The following is a 19,101-nucleotide window of genomic DNA, read 5'->3' as shown; positions in this document are numbered from 1 at the left end:
ATTCCGTGATGAAATATAGATTTGAGTGTCATCAGCATAACAATGGAAACTAATTCCATGTTTCCTTATAATATTTCCAAGTAGCAGCATATATATTGAGAATAACAGAGGGCCTAACACAGATCCCTGCGGCACTCCATAGTTTACTGAAGTTATGATAGATTTTTCTCCATTTAAATAGACAAAATGGTAGCGGTCAGATAAGTATGATCTGAACCAGTTTAATGCTTGTCCTTGAACACCAGTATAATTTTGTAGTCGATCTAAGAGTATTGTGTGATCTATAGTATCGAACGCAGCACTAAGATCAAGTAAAACATTCACTATTTTGCACATTCACAATATTATGCACATCATCCACTTCCTCATTGCATGCTTTGAATATTTAAATAGTAGGTGGGTTTAATGCAGTATAATCAAACCTCACATTTCATTGGATGTCTGTTTTTGTACATTTAAAGAGAGAGTTTAATCAGAGGAAGGCAGAAAATCGAACTGACAGCTTGAACATTGTACCACAGCTTCAAAGTGGTCTTTTGATGCAGAAGGGGGTACACAGTGCCAGACTACATAAGGCTATTTCAATTGTGGAAAGGTTTGACACAATGCTCATGGAGGACAACAGCCAAAAAATACAGTATTGCTTTCCAGACAACAACATGTCATGTTTCAAAAATATCAAACCTGAAGTGGAGTATATTGTTTTGTATATTTTCATTTCTTTATTGTCAGTGTTCACTGTGTTTCTGAACCTGCTGGTGATCATCTCCATCTGTCACTTCAAGAAACTTCACACTCCAACCAACCTGCTCATTCTCTCTCTGGCTGTGGCTGACCTGATTGTGGGACTAATTGTTATACCTTTAATGGGCATCAGATTTATAGAATCATGCTGGTACTTTGGAGAGACATTTTGTTCTTTATTTTTATTCATTATTTTTATGGTTGTTACGGCATCTATTGGAAATTTATTTTTTATATCTGTAGATCGTTACATTGCTGTGAGTGACCCTTTGAGATACACAGTAAGGGTCACAACTGATAAAGTTGTTTTTTGCATTATTATAAACTGGCTGTGTTGTGGCATATATTCTGTCATTATATTACACAATACTATGTTTTATCCAGAGACACATAACAGGTGTTATGGAGACTGTTCAGTTTCTTTTAATTTTGAACATTTTGTCACAGATCTCATAGTCACTTTTGTTGCCCCTTATTCTGTAATCATGTCTATATATATGAAAATCTTCTGTGTTGCGAAGCATCAGGCCAAGGTTGTAAATTCTGTCACAGGTGTTAGCAGGTCACAAAGAAAGGCAGGAAAAACTCTGGGGATTGTTGTTGCAGTTTTCTTTATGTGTTGGATACCATACTATATTGTCATCCTTATTGAAGGAAATGAGTCTACAGAATCAGTTGAACTTAATGTAACATGCTGGATTGTGTACATGAATTCCTGTATGAATCCACTTATTTATGCGTTGTTTTATAAATGGTTTAGAATATCAGCTAAACACATTGTTACTCTAAAAATCTTGAATCCATCATCAGAGTACTTCAGTCTTTTCCCAGACGATAAATGATCGATTTATAATTTTTTAAAGAGTTTTGCTTGGAGAGTTACGGATCTCATATATTCCCTTATGTTTCCTTGTACAGTGATTATTACTTTGTATTTTAGGATATTTTATGTTGTACAAAAGTGAAAGTTATAAACTCTGATGAAGGGTGGTACATTTGTAATAGAAGGTTCGGTAAGGAAAAAAGAGCAAATCAGCTCTGACATTAGGACTAATTGGGACAGTTTTTCTGCTTTTTACAGTTATCTCATCCACCATATAAAAATGTCTAACTTGGACCTTGTACATTGACATCATATCTGAATATTTTCTATGCTTTATTTTACTGCTGCTTTAAAATATGAGTTAAAAACATAATGACTCCTTATTAATATTTACTCCTACACATATACTCCTTATTAATACTGATTAATCACACCTAACAGTGTGATTTACACACCTAAGTTTTATTTATTTTTTTATAATAAATTTACACTGTAGATTCAAAGACAGTTTATTTTAAATATGTGTTTAAAGGCATATTTTCCATAAAGGCATCTTTTCCATCCATGCAGGTCATCATCAAGTATGAAGGCCATCATCACCTATACGATACCAATACTGATGTACTGTATATATTAAATGGATTTCCCCCCTCATTTTTAGCCATTAATTATAACCATTCAAAATTACACTGTATTTGAAAGCCATAACTGTTACATTTAATAGGCTTTAAAAAATAAAATAACTTTTACATGTAAGTGAACTTGAAAACAACAATCTTTACATAAACCAATAATTATAAATATTACATTTATCTGTGCCTTTAATATAACAGTGCTCAATGAAAGGATTTTTTTCAAAAAAATCAAAGGATTTTTTTCAAAAAAATCAAAGGATTTTTTTCTACTGGCTACTTCATATTTTTTACTTGCCCTGCACTGAAAAAAACAATAAGTAAAATCTACTTATTTTTTTATTTGGCAAGTTTCTGCACGCATATTTTTTTAAAGTAAATTTCGCATATGGAATTAAGTAAACTCTACTTAACTAAGTTTAGTGAAAGTAACAAAGAAAATAAGTAATTTTAACTTTTTAGCTAGTAAAAGATTGAGTAATATCTATTTAATTTAAGATTCATTTGCAATACATTTCACTCAAACAATATATCATTGAATTAAACCACACTTTTAAAGTATATACTTTACTTAAAATCATCTAAGTAATTAATACAATAGATATTGGGTGAAACACCATATTTACATAATAAATATTCCAATTAAAGTGAACGCAGAGACCGCAATACTTGGTAGACAATACACAATGACGGTAACATTTGATGGATTGTTTTTGTGTTTGAATGTGTCATTTTGAGTAGAAAATTAACTCCAAATGTCACAAAATGTCAAGTTACTAATTCTAACAACAAAAGCAATGGTAAAACAGTATAAATACACCTGGAAAACAGTAAAAAAAAATAAAAAAATGTCAACCTCATTAATTATTCAAGGCCCAGTGCATGATTGTGATGATAAATAGGACGGAAGCAATAGCAAGTGCAATAATGTTTATTGAACAGATGTTCACTCAGAACACCCCAGAACAGGCAGAAAGAAAACACGATGAATAAAGAGCAGTAGATGATCTCTCCAGCCAAGGGTCAGATCCGGAACACAGACAGCAGGAGAGCGTGACGCAGGGACTGAGACAGGCAATCCTGAAGTGAGTGAGGTGATGAAGAGGAACCAATGGTGAGAACGGGAGTGAAGCGATCCGTATACAGTGAAACAGGAAACACGAGGAAGACGGGAACAGGCACGAACACGGGACGCTTCAAACAACGATCTGACAAACACAGGATGAAAGACAGGGCAATAAATAGGTTGGCTGGAATGGTTTGCAGCTGCCACTGATGAATTAATCAGTGGTCACGCCCACACGAAACAATCAGTGCAAATGACACACAAACACAAACACACAAGACCAAAATGAGACAGCGAATCTACCAACCGTGACAATGATGGGAATAATTTTAATTAATTTTATGACGTTGATATTTACGCTTTCATTTCTACACGCTTTTTTTAAATTATTGCCTGAACTAACTTTTTCGTGTAAATTACGTTGTTTTTTTTCTGTAGTATTTATTTCACAACAACATAATTTTTATCAGTGTGTCTCAAAAAAGTAATTGTTTTCATCGTTTTTGTAATGTATTTATCAAGGATTAATCATTATTAAAGCTACAAAAGTTATTCAGTCAAGAGCAGTGGGTGATTTTGTCTTTGTCTTTTATTAATTGATTATCATTAATAATAGACAGCAGGTTTATTAGGCTGCTGTCACTTTAATGCTGCATTCCATTTACCTCGGAAGAGGGATGTTGAGCTGGGAATGACGTCACACCGGAGTTGACCACGTTCCAGTAAACAGGTCAGAAAACTAAGATGGAGGAGTCCAGGCAAACCTTTATTGTGCTTGCTCTTTCAGAATTCAAACACATAAAAAAGCGATATTTTGCACAGATAATGCCGAAGTATCATGTCCACAGGTTGGATAGTACTGTGTCCAACACTGAGTTGGAGACGCAGTAAAACAGAAGAACTAATAAACAATATATTACTACTGTTTCATAAGGCTGTGTATCGGCAATAATCTGGCGATACAAAATGTATTGTGGTACAGGGGTTATGACAGGATATTGTCACATCTGCTGTGTAGATGATCAACACGAACAAGATGATGAAGAGAAAAGTCTCTTTAAATCCACAGGCATAAATCCAAAACAGAGAGAGAGCCACTCGTAGACAATACCCGACAATGAACACCAACAGAACTGAACATAAGCAAATTCGCCGCTGGTTCCGTCCAGTTCAGAGCCCTCTTCATCGCTGGTCCTGTCCAGCTCAAAGCCCTCTTCATCGCTGGTCCTAACCAGCTCAGAGCCCTCTTCGCCGCTGGTCCTACCCAGCTCAAAGCCCTTGCCGCCGCTGGTCCCGTCAAGCTCAGAGCGCGCTGATCCCGATCCAGAGACTGTTCACGTCACTTCTGCCGATCCAGAGACTGAGCTTCACTTTTCTGAGCGTCTGGAATCCGCTCCTTAAAGGGGGGGCTATGTAACGGTCACCAGCTGGAGTGCCCTTGAGTACCACCAGAGGGCACTCCACACCAGACTATCATATTTCACTCACACTACATTTCCCAGAACTCACTGCCCGGACTCATTATCATTGATTGCATTCACCTGTATCTTATTACCCTGTTAGTCTCAGCCTATTTATACCTTGTACATTCATTCATTCCCTGCGAAGTCTTGTTTGTGTCACACTGCATTTCTGAGCGTTTATCCTGTGTTTTGTTTATCTGGTTTTTGATCTTGGACTGTTTCCTCATTTGTGTGATTGTTATCTGCCTGGCCTGACTTGGACTGTTCTTGGACTTTTGATTATTGCTGCCTGCCCCGAATTCTGCCTGTTATCTGGATTACCCTTGCTGTTTGATCTACATTGCTCTGTCTGCCCTGTTTGACCCCGCCTGTACGACCTTCCTTATTAAAAGCTGCATTTGGATCCTCTACTCTCGTGTCTTGGAGCAGTTTCGTGACAGAAAGACTTTGCCTTTAGATTAACTTTATATTTTCTTACCTGGCTGATACTTCTAGCTCTGACACCATGCACCTTGTCACCTTCTTCGCACGCCGTCTTCATCCAATACGTTGGAAATCGTCACATCTAGGGGTTTTTTAATAGCAAAATTAAACCCTTTACATTAGTTTAACGATTGATAATTAATAGTGGAAAATTATAGTTAAGTTAATTAAACGCAATACAATAGTTTTTTGGTGGTATAAGAAATATAGGTATATATGTTACTTTAACAAAGAAAAATTGGGTGAAAAGAAAAGTGGCACAAAACCAACATTTTGAGTGTAATATCTAATTGTATATTTTAAAACGAAATTAAAATGATTGTGATACTGCATTATTGTTGGCCCTTGTTCAACAGGGTGCTTTCGAGAGAATGCAGCCATGCTGCCTAGGACTGACTTTGTTACATTTTTATTTTATGACAGGTTTACACACTCAGAACTGTTACATTACATATAATTAAATAATTGCTGAATGCTTTGAATATTTAAATAGTAGGTGGGTTCAATGGAGTATAATCAAACCTCATGTTTAATGGGATGTCCCTTTTTTCTGTACATATAAATTAGTTTAAATCAGTGAAGGAAGGCAAAAAGCTGAACGCTGTACTATAGCGTCAAAGAGGCTTTTGATGAGTTAACAACAGGGCCAGGCTACATATGAGGATATAATCAATTCTGGAAAATGTTTGACAGGAGCATCATGGAGGAAAACAGTCAACAAATCCAGTATTGCTTTCCAAACAACAGTTTGTCATGTTTCAAAGAAGTCAAACATGAAGTGGAATATGTAATTTTGTACATATTCATTTCATTATTATCCGTGTTTACTGTGTTTCTGAACCTGCTGGTGATCATCTCCATCTCTCACTTCAAGCAGCTTCACACTCCAACCAACCTGCTCATTCTCTCTCTGGCTGTGGCTGACCTGATTGTGGGACTGATTGTTATACCTTTAATGGGCATCACATTCATAGAATCATGCTGGTACTTTGGAGAGACATTTTGCTCTCTATTTTTATTTATTGCTTTTATGGTTGTTTCAGCTTCTCTTGGTAACTTAGTCTTTATATCTGTAGATCGTTACATTGCTGTGAGTGACCCTTTGAGATACACAGTAAGGGTCACAACTGATAAAATTGTTTGTTGCATTATTATAAACTGGCTGTGTTCAAGCATATACTCTATCATTATCTTATATAACACTATGTTTAACCCAGAGACACATAACAGGTGTTATGGAGACTGTACAGTTTCTTTTAAACTTGAACATGTTGTCACGGACCTCATAGTCACTTTTGTTGCCCCTTCTTCTGTAATCATGTCTATATATGTGAAAATCTTCTGTGTTGCGAAGCATCAGGCCAAGGTTGTAAATTCTGTCGCAGGTGTCAGCAGGTCACAAAGAAAGGCAGCAAAAACTTTGGGTATTGTTGTAATAGTTTACTTTATGTGTTGGATACCATACTATATTGTCACTCTTATTGAAGGAAATGAGTCATCGGTTGAATTTAACATAACATGCTGGATTTTGTACATGAATTCTTGTATGAATCCACTTATTTATGCACTGTTTTATAAATGGTTTAGAATATCAGCTAAACACATTGTGACTCTAAAAATATTAAAACCCTCATCAGAATACTTCAGTCTTAATTTATAATTTTTTTAAAGACTTTATAAGAGTTTTCCTTGGAGAGTCACTGATCTGATATAGCCTATTCCTTCTTGTTTTCTTGTACAGTATTCATTACTTTGTATTTGAGGATAAGTTATGTTGTACATCAGCAGGTGAAAGTTGTAAAGTCCCTGATGAAGGTTGGTTAATTCATAACATTCATAGAACCACTGCAAACACAAGTTGTTTCTTTTTACATCAATATTTTAAATGAAAATGTATTGACTTATATAAAGGAAAATGTGTATGGTGTGCATTTCTTTTCTTTTTTTAACCTCTTTGCAGTTCACTTACTCCTAAAAGGTGCCAAAATGGTGACAGTTATTGTAGTTTTAGTATTAGTATTATTGTACTATATGTAGTGTCTCAATATGAAGTCATGGAACCTGCCTGTGCAATGATTATACAAGAATTAGAAAAATGCCGTTTAAAATAGCTTTAGAAGTAGTATAGCATGTGACAGTGTTTGAAATGTCAACTACCAACATGATTGTGTACAAATGTTTTTCTTAGTTCAACGTCAATGTAATCAAACAGAGGGCCAGACTCATTTAAATTGGGTCAACCCATATGAAAAAAAACCCCTGCATGCTTCATATACAGCAACCATATATCTTCCTTACTTAAATCGGCCAGAATTACCCGCTCGATGGTGTTTTAAGCCCCCAATGGCTCCTTAGAGGCAGCTAACCCTGCCCTCAACCTTAAACCTACCAATCCCCTCGCTGCCTGGAAGGCGCCGTTGGGGGCTTAAAACACCAAACACCGAATTACCCTCTGTGTTTCATGTAAGGCCAATACATGTCCTATACAAAATCAGACTGGTTATGGCCACTTTCATACTAAATAACAATGGGTGGTGGTGGCGCAATGGATAAGACACATGCCTTTGGTGTGAGAGACCCGGGTTCGAATCCACTGTGAGACACCAATGTGTCCCTGAGCAAGACACTTAACCCCTAGTTGCTCCAGAGGCGTGCGACCTCTGACATATATAGCAATTGTAAGTCGCTTTGTATAAAAGCGTCAGCTAAATGAATAAATGTAAATGTAAATAGCACACATACAACTATAGGGGATTTTTGCGTTATATATGAATACCGTAAAAAGTCTTATATGAGTTTTACATGACAAAAGTATGCAAATGTGTATGGTATTAGTAGAAAATAACTGATATTCATATATAAATCATTTAAAGTTCTTATATTGAATCATATGCTAGTCAAATTAAAGTCATATAGAATTTATACACATTTTGTGTCATTTGTTTATGTGTTTCATACAGATTTCATGTTTTGATGACCAACATCTGATTCACTTATATGCAGTTGGCAAATTTTGAAATTGTATAATGCAGAAGCTGGTTCGAGGATGTACTGTCTAAATATCACTGACCTTTATGAGGACTGTTCATTTTCCTACAGGATTTGAAAGAGCAGTTGAAAAGCAATGACATTGTAAGACCGTGTATTTACATTAATTGTGAACTGTCTGGGCCTGTTGTTTGTGAACAAATCATAACATATTATTACAAATTACCAAAGTTGAGTCAAATATGTTTCTAGAACAGTAATTAAAATGTTGAAAATTGGCTGGAATATATTTTTGTATATGTGACATGAACTCTGGTAGTGATGCACTCTAAAAACTTTGAACATGATTTACAAAATTTTTTTGGTGAAACATTTTTACACTTAGAATATTGATTAAATTTTTAAGAAGTGAAATCAATTACATACACTGTATTAACTGAGTAAATGCAAGTAAAACAAATTAAATAGATCTGAGTAATTTGGTACATTAACAAATAAAATTGAGTAGAAATAATTGGGGGGGGAAACATTTAAAAACAAATATTTATGAGTAATATTAACTGTTTAACATATAAATATGCGAGTAATATTAACGTTTTTATTTCCTCTAAACCTTTGTAAAAAGGGTGAAATGTCACTTCGACATTTAGGAAAGTTTTATGTTTGTAGGTTAAGAATAGAACTGTTGTATACCATAGTAGTACTGTGATAAAGTTTAGAGAAATTGTCACAAATGAAAATGAAATCTGGTGATGCAGGATTTAAAATGAAAACTATTGATATGTGAAATATGCAACTGTATTGGGTCAACCCAATATTCTTGTAGAATACACTCTAATAAATAATTTTGTAATTAAAATGTGTGCTTGTGTGTGTAGTTTAAATGTTGTGTTTCATCTAAGGCTGATTATACAGTATATAACCATTATTGACTACAGGCATAGGCAGAGCCACCTAATGTTAGGCCCTGGGACTGAGAGGTTTTGTAGGCTCCCCATCCCCTCGATTTATACAGTCTCATTTAAAAAATAAAATAAATAAATAAATAAAAAATCTAGGTAATCTACATCACAGTTGAGAAATTTCAACTTTATGCAAATGTGAAGCGATTTTCGCGAGTGACAACCAATAGGAAAGAAGCCTTTCAGTGGTGCTCAGCTCACGTCACCGTCTCAAATGCAGTGCAGGCAAGACAGAAGAGTTCAAGAGCGATTTCACTGTTTTATATGATTTGACTATAACTAACCACAAACATGGATATAATAAAATGATGCATGGAAAAGAAACTGTCAACAGTCTCAGTGAGTTTAATTCATACATTTATAGTTTGAGTGTTGTAGTTTTATGATGCAAGTTTAGCACTGCTGCAATTCATTTTACAGTTTCCCCTGCATTATGTTGACTATTAAGGCCAATTTATACTTCTGCGTCGAGTGTACGCCGTAGTGTACGTCGTAGGCTACGCACGTAGGCGACGCCGTCGTGAGCATTTATACTTCTGCGAATGTCTGTGTTGCTCTGCAGTTACACCGCCGAAACGCTAGTTGGCGCGGGTGGGTTTTAATGTTCCAGTTCCACTGTGTTTACATTCCTCGCGGCTGTTTTGAGTTTAGGTTTTTACGAGCAATGGCGACTGAAGGAGTCATACAGATGGCTGTATTTCTGCACTTCTTCAAGCAATCTCTCGGTCACTTGGTCTATTTCCATGGCTCTTCACTGATCTTCGGAATTTAAAAATGGCGGGCGGGCGGTGCAGAGTGCAGAAGATCATTCCGGAAATGCGTAGGAGGAAACGCGATGCTATCCAGCCGACCAATCACAGATCTTGCGGTCCGCGTCACCGCGACGCGTAGTTACATTTTTGAGGAGGTGCGCGTCAGGGTACGGCGAAAGGTACGACGTATGGTACACGTCAATGCGTATGCTACGCCGTACCTTCTACGCGCACCCGACGCAGAAGTATAAATTGGCCTTTAGGGACAAGAAAACTTATTATTTGTCAAATTCAGATGACGTTTTAGTAATTTATGACAGCATGAGTGAGTTTAATTTGTAGATTGATCTATCGTTAATCTAGTAAATTATTTAATCCACTGAACACTGCTGTGTGGTAATATAAAGACACTCTCCCAACAGCATACTGTTTCTTTTGAGCCTAATTCCTATAGTCAAATTAAAATAATAGCTGTATCACTTGTGATGGTGTTTTGTATAGATGTGGCCAGACGAGCAGTCTACCAACAACATTAGAGCGACAGCACTACCAACGCCCACAAGCGACTTCACAGTATACCCAGCAAACACAGAACGTTGGCACAACGTACCCAACCTTCTAACAACGTTTTAACAACATGGCCAAAAGGTTGCTATAACTACGTTGTGTGGTGAAGGTTGTTACAGCGTTGTCACAATGTTGACATCAAACCAACGTTCAGGGCCATTGCTTAAAGGGATACTCCACTTTTTTTGGGAAATAGGCTCATTTTACAACTCCCCCAGAGTTAAACAGTTGAGTTTTACCGTTTTCGAATCCATTCAGCCGATCTCCGGGTCTGGCGGTACCACTTTTAGCATAGCTTAGCATAGATCATTGAATCGGACAAGACCATTATAATGACCAGTAATGATGTGACGCAGCACCTGAAAATAGTCCCCAGCTTGGTAACTTCCAACGTGACCGGGACTAAGTTTGTCTAACCTATTAGACCTATTTTCAGGCGCTGCGTCATATCATTACGCCTGCTGGACTCATGGTACGGCAGCAAAGTTTCTTGATTATTACGCAGGAATGAGAGTATAGTTCCTAGCCATATCAGCCTAGAAAATCGCAACTTTACATTTTCCGTCGGTCTTAGTACACAATGTAACTACAGAAGAGTCAAGTTTTAAATAGGAAAAATATCGAAACTCTTTGGTCATTTTTTTGAGAGAGATGCTAATGGTCTTGTCCGATTCAATGATCTATGCTAAGCTATGCTAAAAGTGGTACCGCCAGACCCGGAGATCGGCTGAATGGATTTGAAAACGGTAAAGCTCAACTGTTTAACTCTGGGGGAGTTGTAAAATGAGCCTATTTAAAAAAAAAGTGGAGTATCCCTTTAAGGTTGTGCCTAGGGTGTCTGGACAAGCACTGGACAACATACTGTATGTACTCGTCACTGCCCTGAAGCACGAAAATCAGCCTTTTAAATTTCAACTGACCATTTGGGCCGTCTCTCATTCTTCATCAAGCAAGGATACGTGAGAATTGTGTTTAATTTACTTCAGCTAAATAAGATACGTAATTATTCAAACACAACCTACAACGTCCTTATCTGATGTGACATTTTTTTAACATCTTCTGGTCAGGTATGACAAATATTTAACTTTATGGCAAAAGTATGAAGCCAAAATGACTTTAATGATGAGTAGGTTAACGTTAATTGATTTCAGCACTCATTGAACAGGCAGCGACGCCTACTTGTTGCACGTTAAAGATACAATATGTAATTTTTTTCGCCACTAGGGGTCGCTAACCTCTTACAATAACAAAGGCGTAAGTTGATGACGCAAAATTTCCTGCGGAATTATGGAACTTGTCGTCAAGCCGATGGATCTAATAATGTTTATGGATGAGTGAATACACTGATGTTTTTATCATGATATCAGCGCCACACGCGAGTCCCACGGATATAAAGGAATGGAGATTTCATTCTACCAAACGCAAGTGCTGTATTAGTGCTCACACAGGTCAGTGTATTAGACGTGTATTAGACGAATGAAGCTTGTGAGGTAACGCAGCGCTGTTTCACTTGCTCTACACTATCACACTAAACTGCATTTGAGTGTGTTAAAGTTATAATGTTATTCTATGTGTTAGTTTGTCTGTATGAGACTGGCAGTGAGCTAGATCAGGGGTTTTCAAACTGGGGGCCGCGACCCCCTGGGGGGCCGCAGCAAGTTGGAAATTTTTTTGATTAATATGAGTATTGTTATAAAATAACATTTTAATAATTTGTTGCATAGCCTATCTGAACATTTTAATGCTAATCTTTTAGAGATTAACTGATTGATCGGCTGGTGAACAGAATTGGCCGATTTTCACGTTATTTTCAGTCTGACATAATGCCGATTCAAATGCACTCGGGCACCGCATGATTAACATCGCGCAACATCAGCATCACACGTGCACACAGAACGCACATGTAGGAAACCTTGTGAATTTCGGCCGTTTCAGACCGCGAGCGGCGCGTGAGTAGCGCAATTTTTTTTCGCTGTGCATGTTCAGTGAGTGCATTCACACCGCGAGCGGGAGCAGTGCGTGAGCGTCAAGCAGGAGCGTCGCGTGCTGTGAGCAGTAGTGAAGCGGAGGGTTTCGGCGCCGAGTCTATTTTTGCTGCGCTGCTCACGCTCAATTAAAGTGAAAGCACACTTTTGATGGACAAAATAAATATGATTTCACACAAAAAGTACCAAAAATGCACATAATTTGCATGTATAGTGTGTTTTAACAAGAACTTCAGTAGGCTTCAAGAAAATGAAGACTCAAAAATATTTATTGTATTTGTTTTTATTAATCAGTTTGGATAAAAGTGGTGTTTTATAAAAAATATATATATAGAAAATAAATATTTGTGTGTGCTGTAAAGTGGTTAGAAAAAAATAAATCAGAATCGGCTAAAATCTGTATTGGCAGGTCAAACTCAATGACAAATCGGAATTGGCCTTGAAAATTGTAATAGGTTCATCTCTATAATCTTTCTGATTGGCTGGTATCAAACACCATCACATAATCTGATGTTCACCTAGATGTTTTATTTATTTATTTCTACATTTGCCATAGTATTGTCGATGGGTTCAATAACACATCCTGCAAAAGGGGGGCCTTGGCCAGAACCTAGTGGTATTTGGGGGGCCTTGTCATGGAAAAGTTTGGGAACCCCTGAGCTAGATCAACATTAGAATAACACACTGATCATATTCTAACATTTCATCATGTTGAGCTATAAAACATTGATTAGTTTTATGTACATTTGCTCACCTGTCTAATAAAGTACATACAAGAGCTGCGTCTCTGTGAAGTCGTGACTCGTGAAGCGCTGTCAAGTCCAAGTTATTCGCTGATATTGATCCTCGTTTTAGTTCTCCTTTTTTTCCCAAATTCTGCTTGCCATGGTCCATAATGTTTGAACGAAACCACAACGGCGTGCAGCCAGAGGTTACACACTACACTCATTATGCACAGTAGTCCACATCTGTCGTCATGGTTACTATGGCAGTACTTGAGCGGAAACCAGGGATAACGCGGATATTATGTCAGTGACAGGCGACAAGTGAACAGGTTTTCCGGGACGGCCAATTATTTAAAATTGGAATTTCTCTGAAATTAAAAATCTTTGGGAACTTTTGGGATATTGTAAGTACACAACTGCAGGAAATATATCACACTGTGCAAGTGATTTCTGGATATTTTATTAAAAAATTCTTACATATTGTACCTTTAATGTTTTTTATTTGTTTTTTTACTTTTTTGGGGGGAAACGCACAGTTTTCTGTTTAAACAGTTTTTTGTAACTGCTTCCACACCTGTTTATTTTTTCCTTTGATTTGTCGTCTCATTCGTTTCTTTGCCAGATTTTTGCATGTTTGCTCATGCTAGTTAACATTAGTCCACTCCCTGTATAATACTCCCTGTTTGTTTGTTTTTCTTCTCACAAATGTATGACTTTTGGAAGTGCAATTTGATTACCATATGCAGTTTTAATAAAGTTGAAACTGTCTATGTCATTTTTACTCTTCAAAGTGTACACTTGCAGGTTTTGATTATAATGAATTTACTGTTAGGCCCATAAATAATAATAAGGATAAACAATATTTAAAAAGTATATGATTATGTAACCCGGTTAAAAAAGTATGAGGTGATAAGTGATGTTCATAAGGCCTATCATTTAATAATCAGAGCATATAAATAGTGTGATTAAAAAGGTCGAAATTCATTTAAAAGTTATGATAAAAATGTTAAAAGCAGTTTAAAAATTATTATATGTTTATTGTTTATGTAAAAGATAATGTATTTCTGAAAACTGTCTAAACCAGCATTTATGGGGTTAATAACACAGACTAGGAATGAGGGTGAAGCAAAAGAGTGAGCGTGACACGGTGATTTTCTGAGTTAATTTGTGAATTAGTAGTGCACAAACCAGTGTGGAACTTGTGTCTTATGATTGTTTTCACGACAACCATTGAGAAGAGTGACAAGCTGCATATTGAGAAACGGGAGGAATTTCTACACGTAGTTCAGAGACTGATTACTTTTGTGCTACTGCTAATGCTAACGATTAGCCACCTTGAAGTATAGGCTGGAGTTCGTTCATTACAAGTGAACGACATTTTCTAGTTAAAGTTTGACTCCCTCAGTTGAACAGTTCGAGGGGTTTATCTGCTGCTTTCGACCTGAAGACAGGGAAGAGACTCAGACAGAGCTTGGAGTAACCAGGACTTATCTTGTGAGTTCTACTGGAAACGTGGAGGAGAAAAGAGAAACCAACGGAGTTCGTGTTGAAATGCTTATCGGATGCTGAGCTTGCTCCTGTGATTGTTGGAGAAAGGACTGGACAGAAACATTAACTCAAGGTATCCTTTATTTTGTTTGCTCGCTGACGAGTGAAGCGGCCATTAAGTTTTGGGCCACAACGGACACAAGCGCCGCATCAGGCCTGCTACAGTATTTCAATTTTATAATAATTTTGGTTGCCGGCTTTATATTGCATTAAGGTGTGTGTGGGCCCACAAAGTGACATTGAAGTTGATACATTGAGGTTTTCTGAATTAATCCATTTGAAGGTTAATAGGGGTAAATTGTTGTCTGTGCATTTATATATGGTACAGTATTGACAGTATTTTCCTTTAAAAAAGAGGGCAATTTTATGTTGAAGGTTTAAAAAAGAACAATCATATCCTTATTTCATTTTCTTATTTCGTTGGAGATAATAATTTCTTTATTGAGTAAATAGTTGATATAGTTTTCTAAAACCTTGTGTTGTGTTACTTTCTTACCTGGAAAGAGGTTTTCATTTTATTCTGAGAAAGACATATACAGACACTTATGATTTAAAAATCTTTATTAAAACTATAACTTAAGAAATGTGAATTCATAGGCAGGTTAGATAAACATTTCATGTGTGTACTTTAAAAGAGAGATCCAAGATAACATTTAAAGCTGAATTAATCAGGGTTAAAACACATTTGATAAAAACCTTAAAAGAACCCAAAAGCCCTGCCCTCATAAATGTATACTGAGGGGAGCGCTACAATTATATAACATATGACTAATTAAAAATTAACCACAAAACATAACATGCTAAATGGGGGATATCTATAGACCTATCTAGCATAAAAAAATTAATTGTCAGAACGCCGTCTCTCAGTTGCTGAATGTCGCGTAGCAACGTTGCTACAGCCCTGTCACGTCTTACAATTCTACGTTGTGTTTTATGGTGCTTAATTTAACCCCTTGTTTGGGTCTTAAATATAGACACCTTCTACCTTATTTTGTTTATTCTCAGGTTAGGTAAAGTCAGTCGAATTCGTTCTAAACAATAAGTATATAAATTTTCATACTTACAATTCAGTCGAAAGACTGCTCTGTGGTTTAGTTCAGCTCAATATTTTGTAAAACAGAGACTTAAAGCTCCAATATGTAACAATTTTGTAATAAAATTTCCGAAAATAACTTGTACAGTGTGATATATTTCCTCCAGTTGTGTACTTACAATATCTCAAAAGAGAAAGAGAAATTCCGATTTTAAATAACTGCCCGTCCCGGAAAAGAAATGTCGCCTCTCAGTGACGCAATGTCCGCTTTTTTCCGGTGTGGACCATGTGATATTCCACCACACCGGAATATCACATGGTCAAATGCGGAAGTGGTGGTTATGGGTCCGAAATTAACACCCGCCAAGCGCCAAATGCGGGTAGATTTTCTGTTTGGCGAGTAAATCTCAAAAGGCTATCCACCACACTGGCGGGTGAATGTTCTTACCAAAAATGAAATTTTAAGCGCGCACGCGCTCTTCTGCCTCTAAGAACGAGCAGAGAGAGAGAGAGAGAGAGAGCCCCGGTCGCGCGCGCACTCACTCACTATTCAGAGCGGCCAAGCTTCCCCGTACTTTTTGACAAGCGTCCTTGACAGGGCGGCCAGAGCTTCTTTGCAGCTCAAGTCGGCGGCGGTGTGTACGTACAGTTAACGCTCTATCTGTTGACGGCGCTGAGGGAAAAGCTCCCGCCACTGGAAGAAGCTGTCGCCGCCCATTTGTGTCCTGCGCACCCATCAAAGCCGTGCAGAACGTCTTCAGCACTCGCGGATCGTGCATACTCCGCCGCTGGCCAGGCTGCTTCTGCTTTACACACCATGGTCGTTATTTTCTCGAGAAAAGGAGTTTTCTCATAGCGTTTGCAACGCAATACTCGTTCCCTTATCTCTCAGGGAACCGAGGTTAAAGTAACCGAGTAGCTCTGCCTTCCCTTCCACATGATCGAGTCAGGTAACAAAACTTACAAAAAATGTTTTTTATTTCACCCCAATGATAATATTTCATATATTTCTCACATTTTGATCTATATATATATATATATATATATATATATATATATATATATATATATATTTATTTATTTATTTTATTATTATTTTTTTATTATACGATTCAAATTTTGACAATTTGAAACAACAAAACGAAAGCGTCCATATTCGGATACACGCAGACTGTGTGACAAACGGAGGGATAAAACGCGGATAAATATCCGCCAGGCGTTTTCGAGATGGAGAGAGCTGCGCGACAATCTTGGACTTGACAGAGACTCTGCTCTCGCGAGTGTATTGATAGACAGGTAAGCACATTTTTTTTTTTTTTTTTTTTTTACAAGTAACGTAATAGTTACAGTAAAGATGATTTTAATAGATATGAATTAGGCTACACCACATGCCTGTAATAATATAGCATAACATTTCACGTTCCTTGCTGTTTATTAATTATGATGACATAAAATAATACGATCAGACATACAGGTAATACAAAAACGAATAAATTACCTCATCCGTGATTCATTAATTCCGTTTAGATGCATCACTAGATGGTGAAAACGCATTAAAAACGACATCTCCCATCGTCACCTCCTTCATAGCGTCATCAAGCTTCGCCTTTGTTATTGTTGGAAACTGCGCCCTCTTGTGGTGAAAAAATATTACATATTGGAGCTTTAAGGCAGGCGAGCTTCTTAATTTCAATTATATGTATTTTTTATTTATTAAATACAGGTTAACTAGTTTACATAAAAGGTACTAATATATAAAATAAAAATAAAAGCAAATCCAAACCAAATAATTTACAAGCTTTCATCTTCATGAGGCGCAATGGCAAGGCATCTAACACCGGAGAGGCCGTCCTTGGTGAATCAGCGTCTGACTGGACATGTCATTCCAGCTCTTTTAAAGTCCATCAACTTTTGGACATCTTCAGAAATCTCCTCCTGGAAACTCCCTAAAACTTGTTCATTGGTCATCCTCTCCTGGAAACCCCCTAGGACTTGGTTATAAAGCCTTTGTCTCTCCGTCCTCCTTCTTCTGGACCTTTTCTTCATCGCTGTATCTTCTGTGTCTCGTCCGCAACACATAGACGGTAATGATTGCATTTTTCTTCTTTCTTTGGTAAAGCTCTTTCTAATACATTTTCAATTTCTCTCTACTCTGCCATATGCTTAATAAATGTTTACAACATTCAGTGTGGTCTGTTTTTCTATATAAACCATTTTCTCAATAAATGACTTTACTTCACCAATTGCAGTGTCTCTTTTTTATAAACCATTTTCTCAATAAATGAATTTACAAACAACAGTTGTGGTGTCTTTTCTTAATGACAATTTCTTAATAAACATGTTTATAAAAACAAGTCTCAGTGTCTTTTCTATAAACCAATTAAACAATTTCAAATTAAATATGTCTCAGTGTCATTATTATAAACCAATTAAACAATTTCAAATTAAACATGTCTCAGTGTCATTTCTAATGAACCAGATTCAAGGGTTTCTTATAAAAACTCTACAGTGTTTTCATATAATAAGGTTTCTTATAAAAACCTTTTACAGTGTTTTCATATAATAAGGTTTTCTTACACAGTGTTACAATTATACTTAATACCCTATTATAAGCCTATACATTATGAGGCATTAATCATAACAGAATGAATTGCATGTTTCACCCAACAGTTGTTACAATGTTGCGAGCACGTAGACAGCGACGTTGCCATAGCAGAAATGCAACGTGCTACAGACGTTGCCACAACGTAAATGTGTTTGCTGGGTAGAGAATAGCGACATACAGCGACAAAATCGCTGGCTGTGTGAACGGGGCTTATGGGGCCACATGGGTCACTCAATCAGCAGACATGTAACGTGCGATTAGAGTGATTGACAGAAAACCTGACAAGTTACAAAACAATATGACCTTTTCAGCTCATCATGAACCTGAACATGGGAGGCCCCTGAACTTGGGAGGCCCCTGGGCTTCAGCCCAGGTAAGCCCGTGCATTAATGCGGCCTTGGGCATAGGGCTCGACTTAGGACAAGATAAGAACAAGCATGAATACCTTATACTGATTGGTAAACTGCACTGTGTTTTATACACGTCCATGCTGGACATTCATATTAAATTAGCATTATTTTCCTAGGTTTTTACATCATGAAAATCTATATGGCTTTAGTTGTATGTAGGACATATATGACATAATATGTTTAAAAATACATTAATATTATGCAATTTATATATGTGGTTTTTACAGCATATATGTCCCTTACAATATTCTGTTGGAACATATAAGAATCACAGGTGTTTTTAGCAAACCTTTTCCATATGGGCAGAGCCAGCCA

General features: G+C 36.9%; 2 protein-coding genes and 1 long non-coding RNA gene across 3 annotated transcripts in view; all 3 read left to right on the top strand.

Annotated features, from left to right (window-relative positions):
- LOC309489274 overlaps positions 1-9,945 on the top strand; it is a 45,229-nt gene extending 35,284 nt beyond the window's left edge. The window contains exon 2 of the long non-coding RNA XR_014202378.1: positions 9,610-9,945. This is a non-coding gene — a long non-coding RNA (uncharacterized lncRNA). The remainder of the gene's footprint in view (positions 1-9,609) is intronic.
- LOC309489247 (trace amine-associated receptor 13c-like) lies at positions 612-1,586 on the top strand (the record flags this gene model as incomplete). Its single annotated transcript, XM_082157892.1, has 1 exon — positions 612-1,586. One exon carries the CDS (start codon positions 612-614, stop codon positions 1,584-1,586), a length of 975 nt encoding a protein of 324 aa, XP_082014018.1.
- LOC309488874 (trace amine-associated receptor 13c-like) lies at positions 5,894-6,871 on the top strand (the record flags this gene model as incomplete). Its single annotated transcript, XM_082157293.1, has 1 exon — positions 5,894-6,871. One exon carries the CDS (start codon positions 5,894-5,896, stop codon positions 6,869-6,871), a length of 978 nt encoding a protein of 325 aa, XP_082013419.1.
- Positions 9,946-19,101: the final 9,156 nt, after the last annotated feature.

This window comes from Leuciscus leuciscus, assembly GCF_965113295.1.
Source record: "Leuciscus leuciscus genome assembly, chromosome: 24".
NCBI lineage: Eukaryota > Metazoa > Chordata > Actinopteri > Cypriniformes > Leuciscidae > Leuciscus > Leuciscus leuciscus.
Note: the sequence above shows the minus strand (reverse complement) of the source record. Positions and strands in the feature narration are given on the sequence as shown.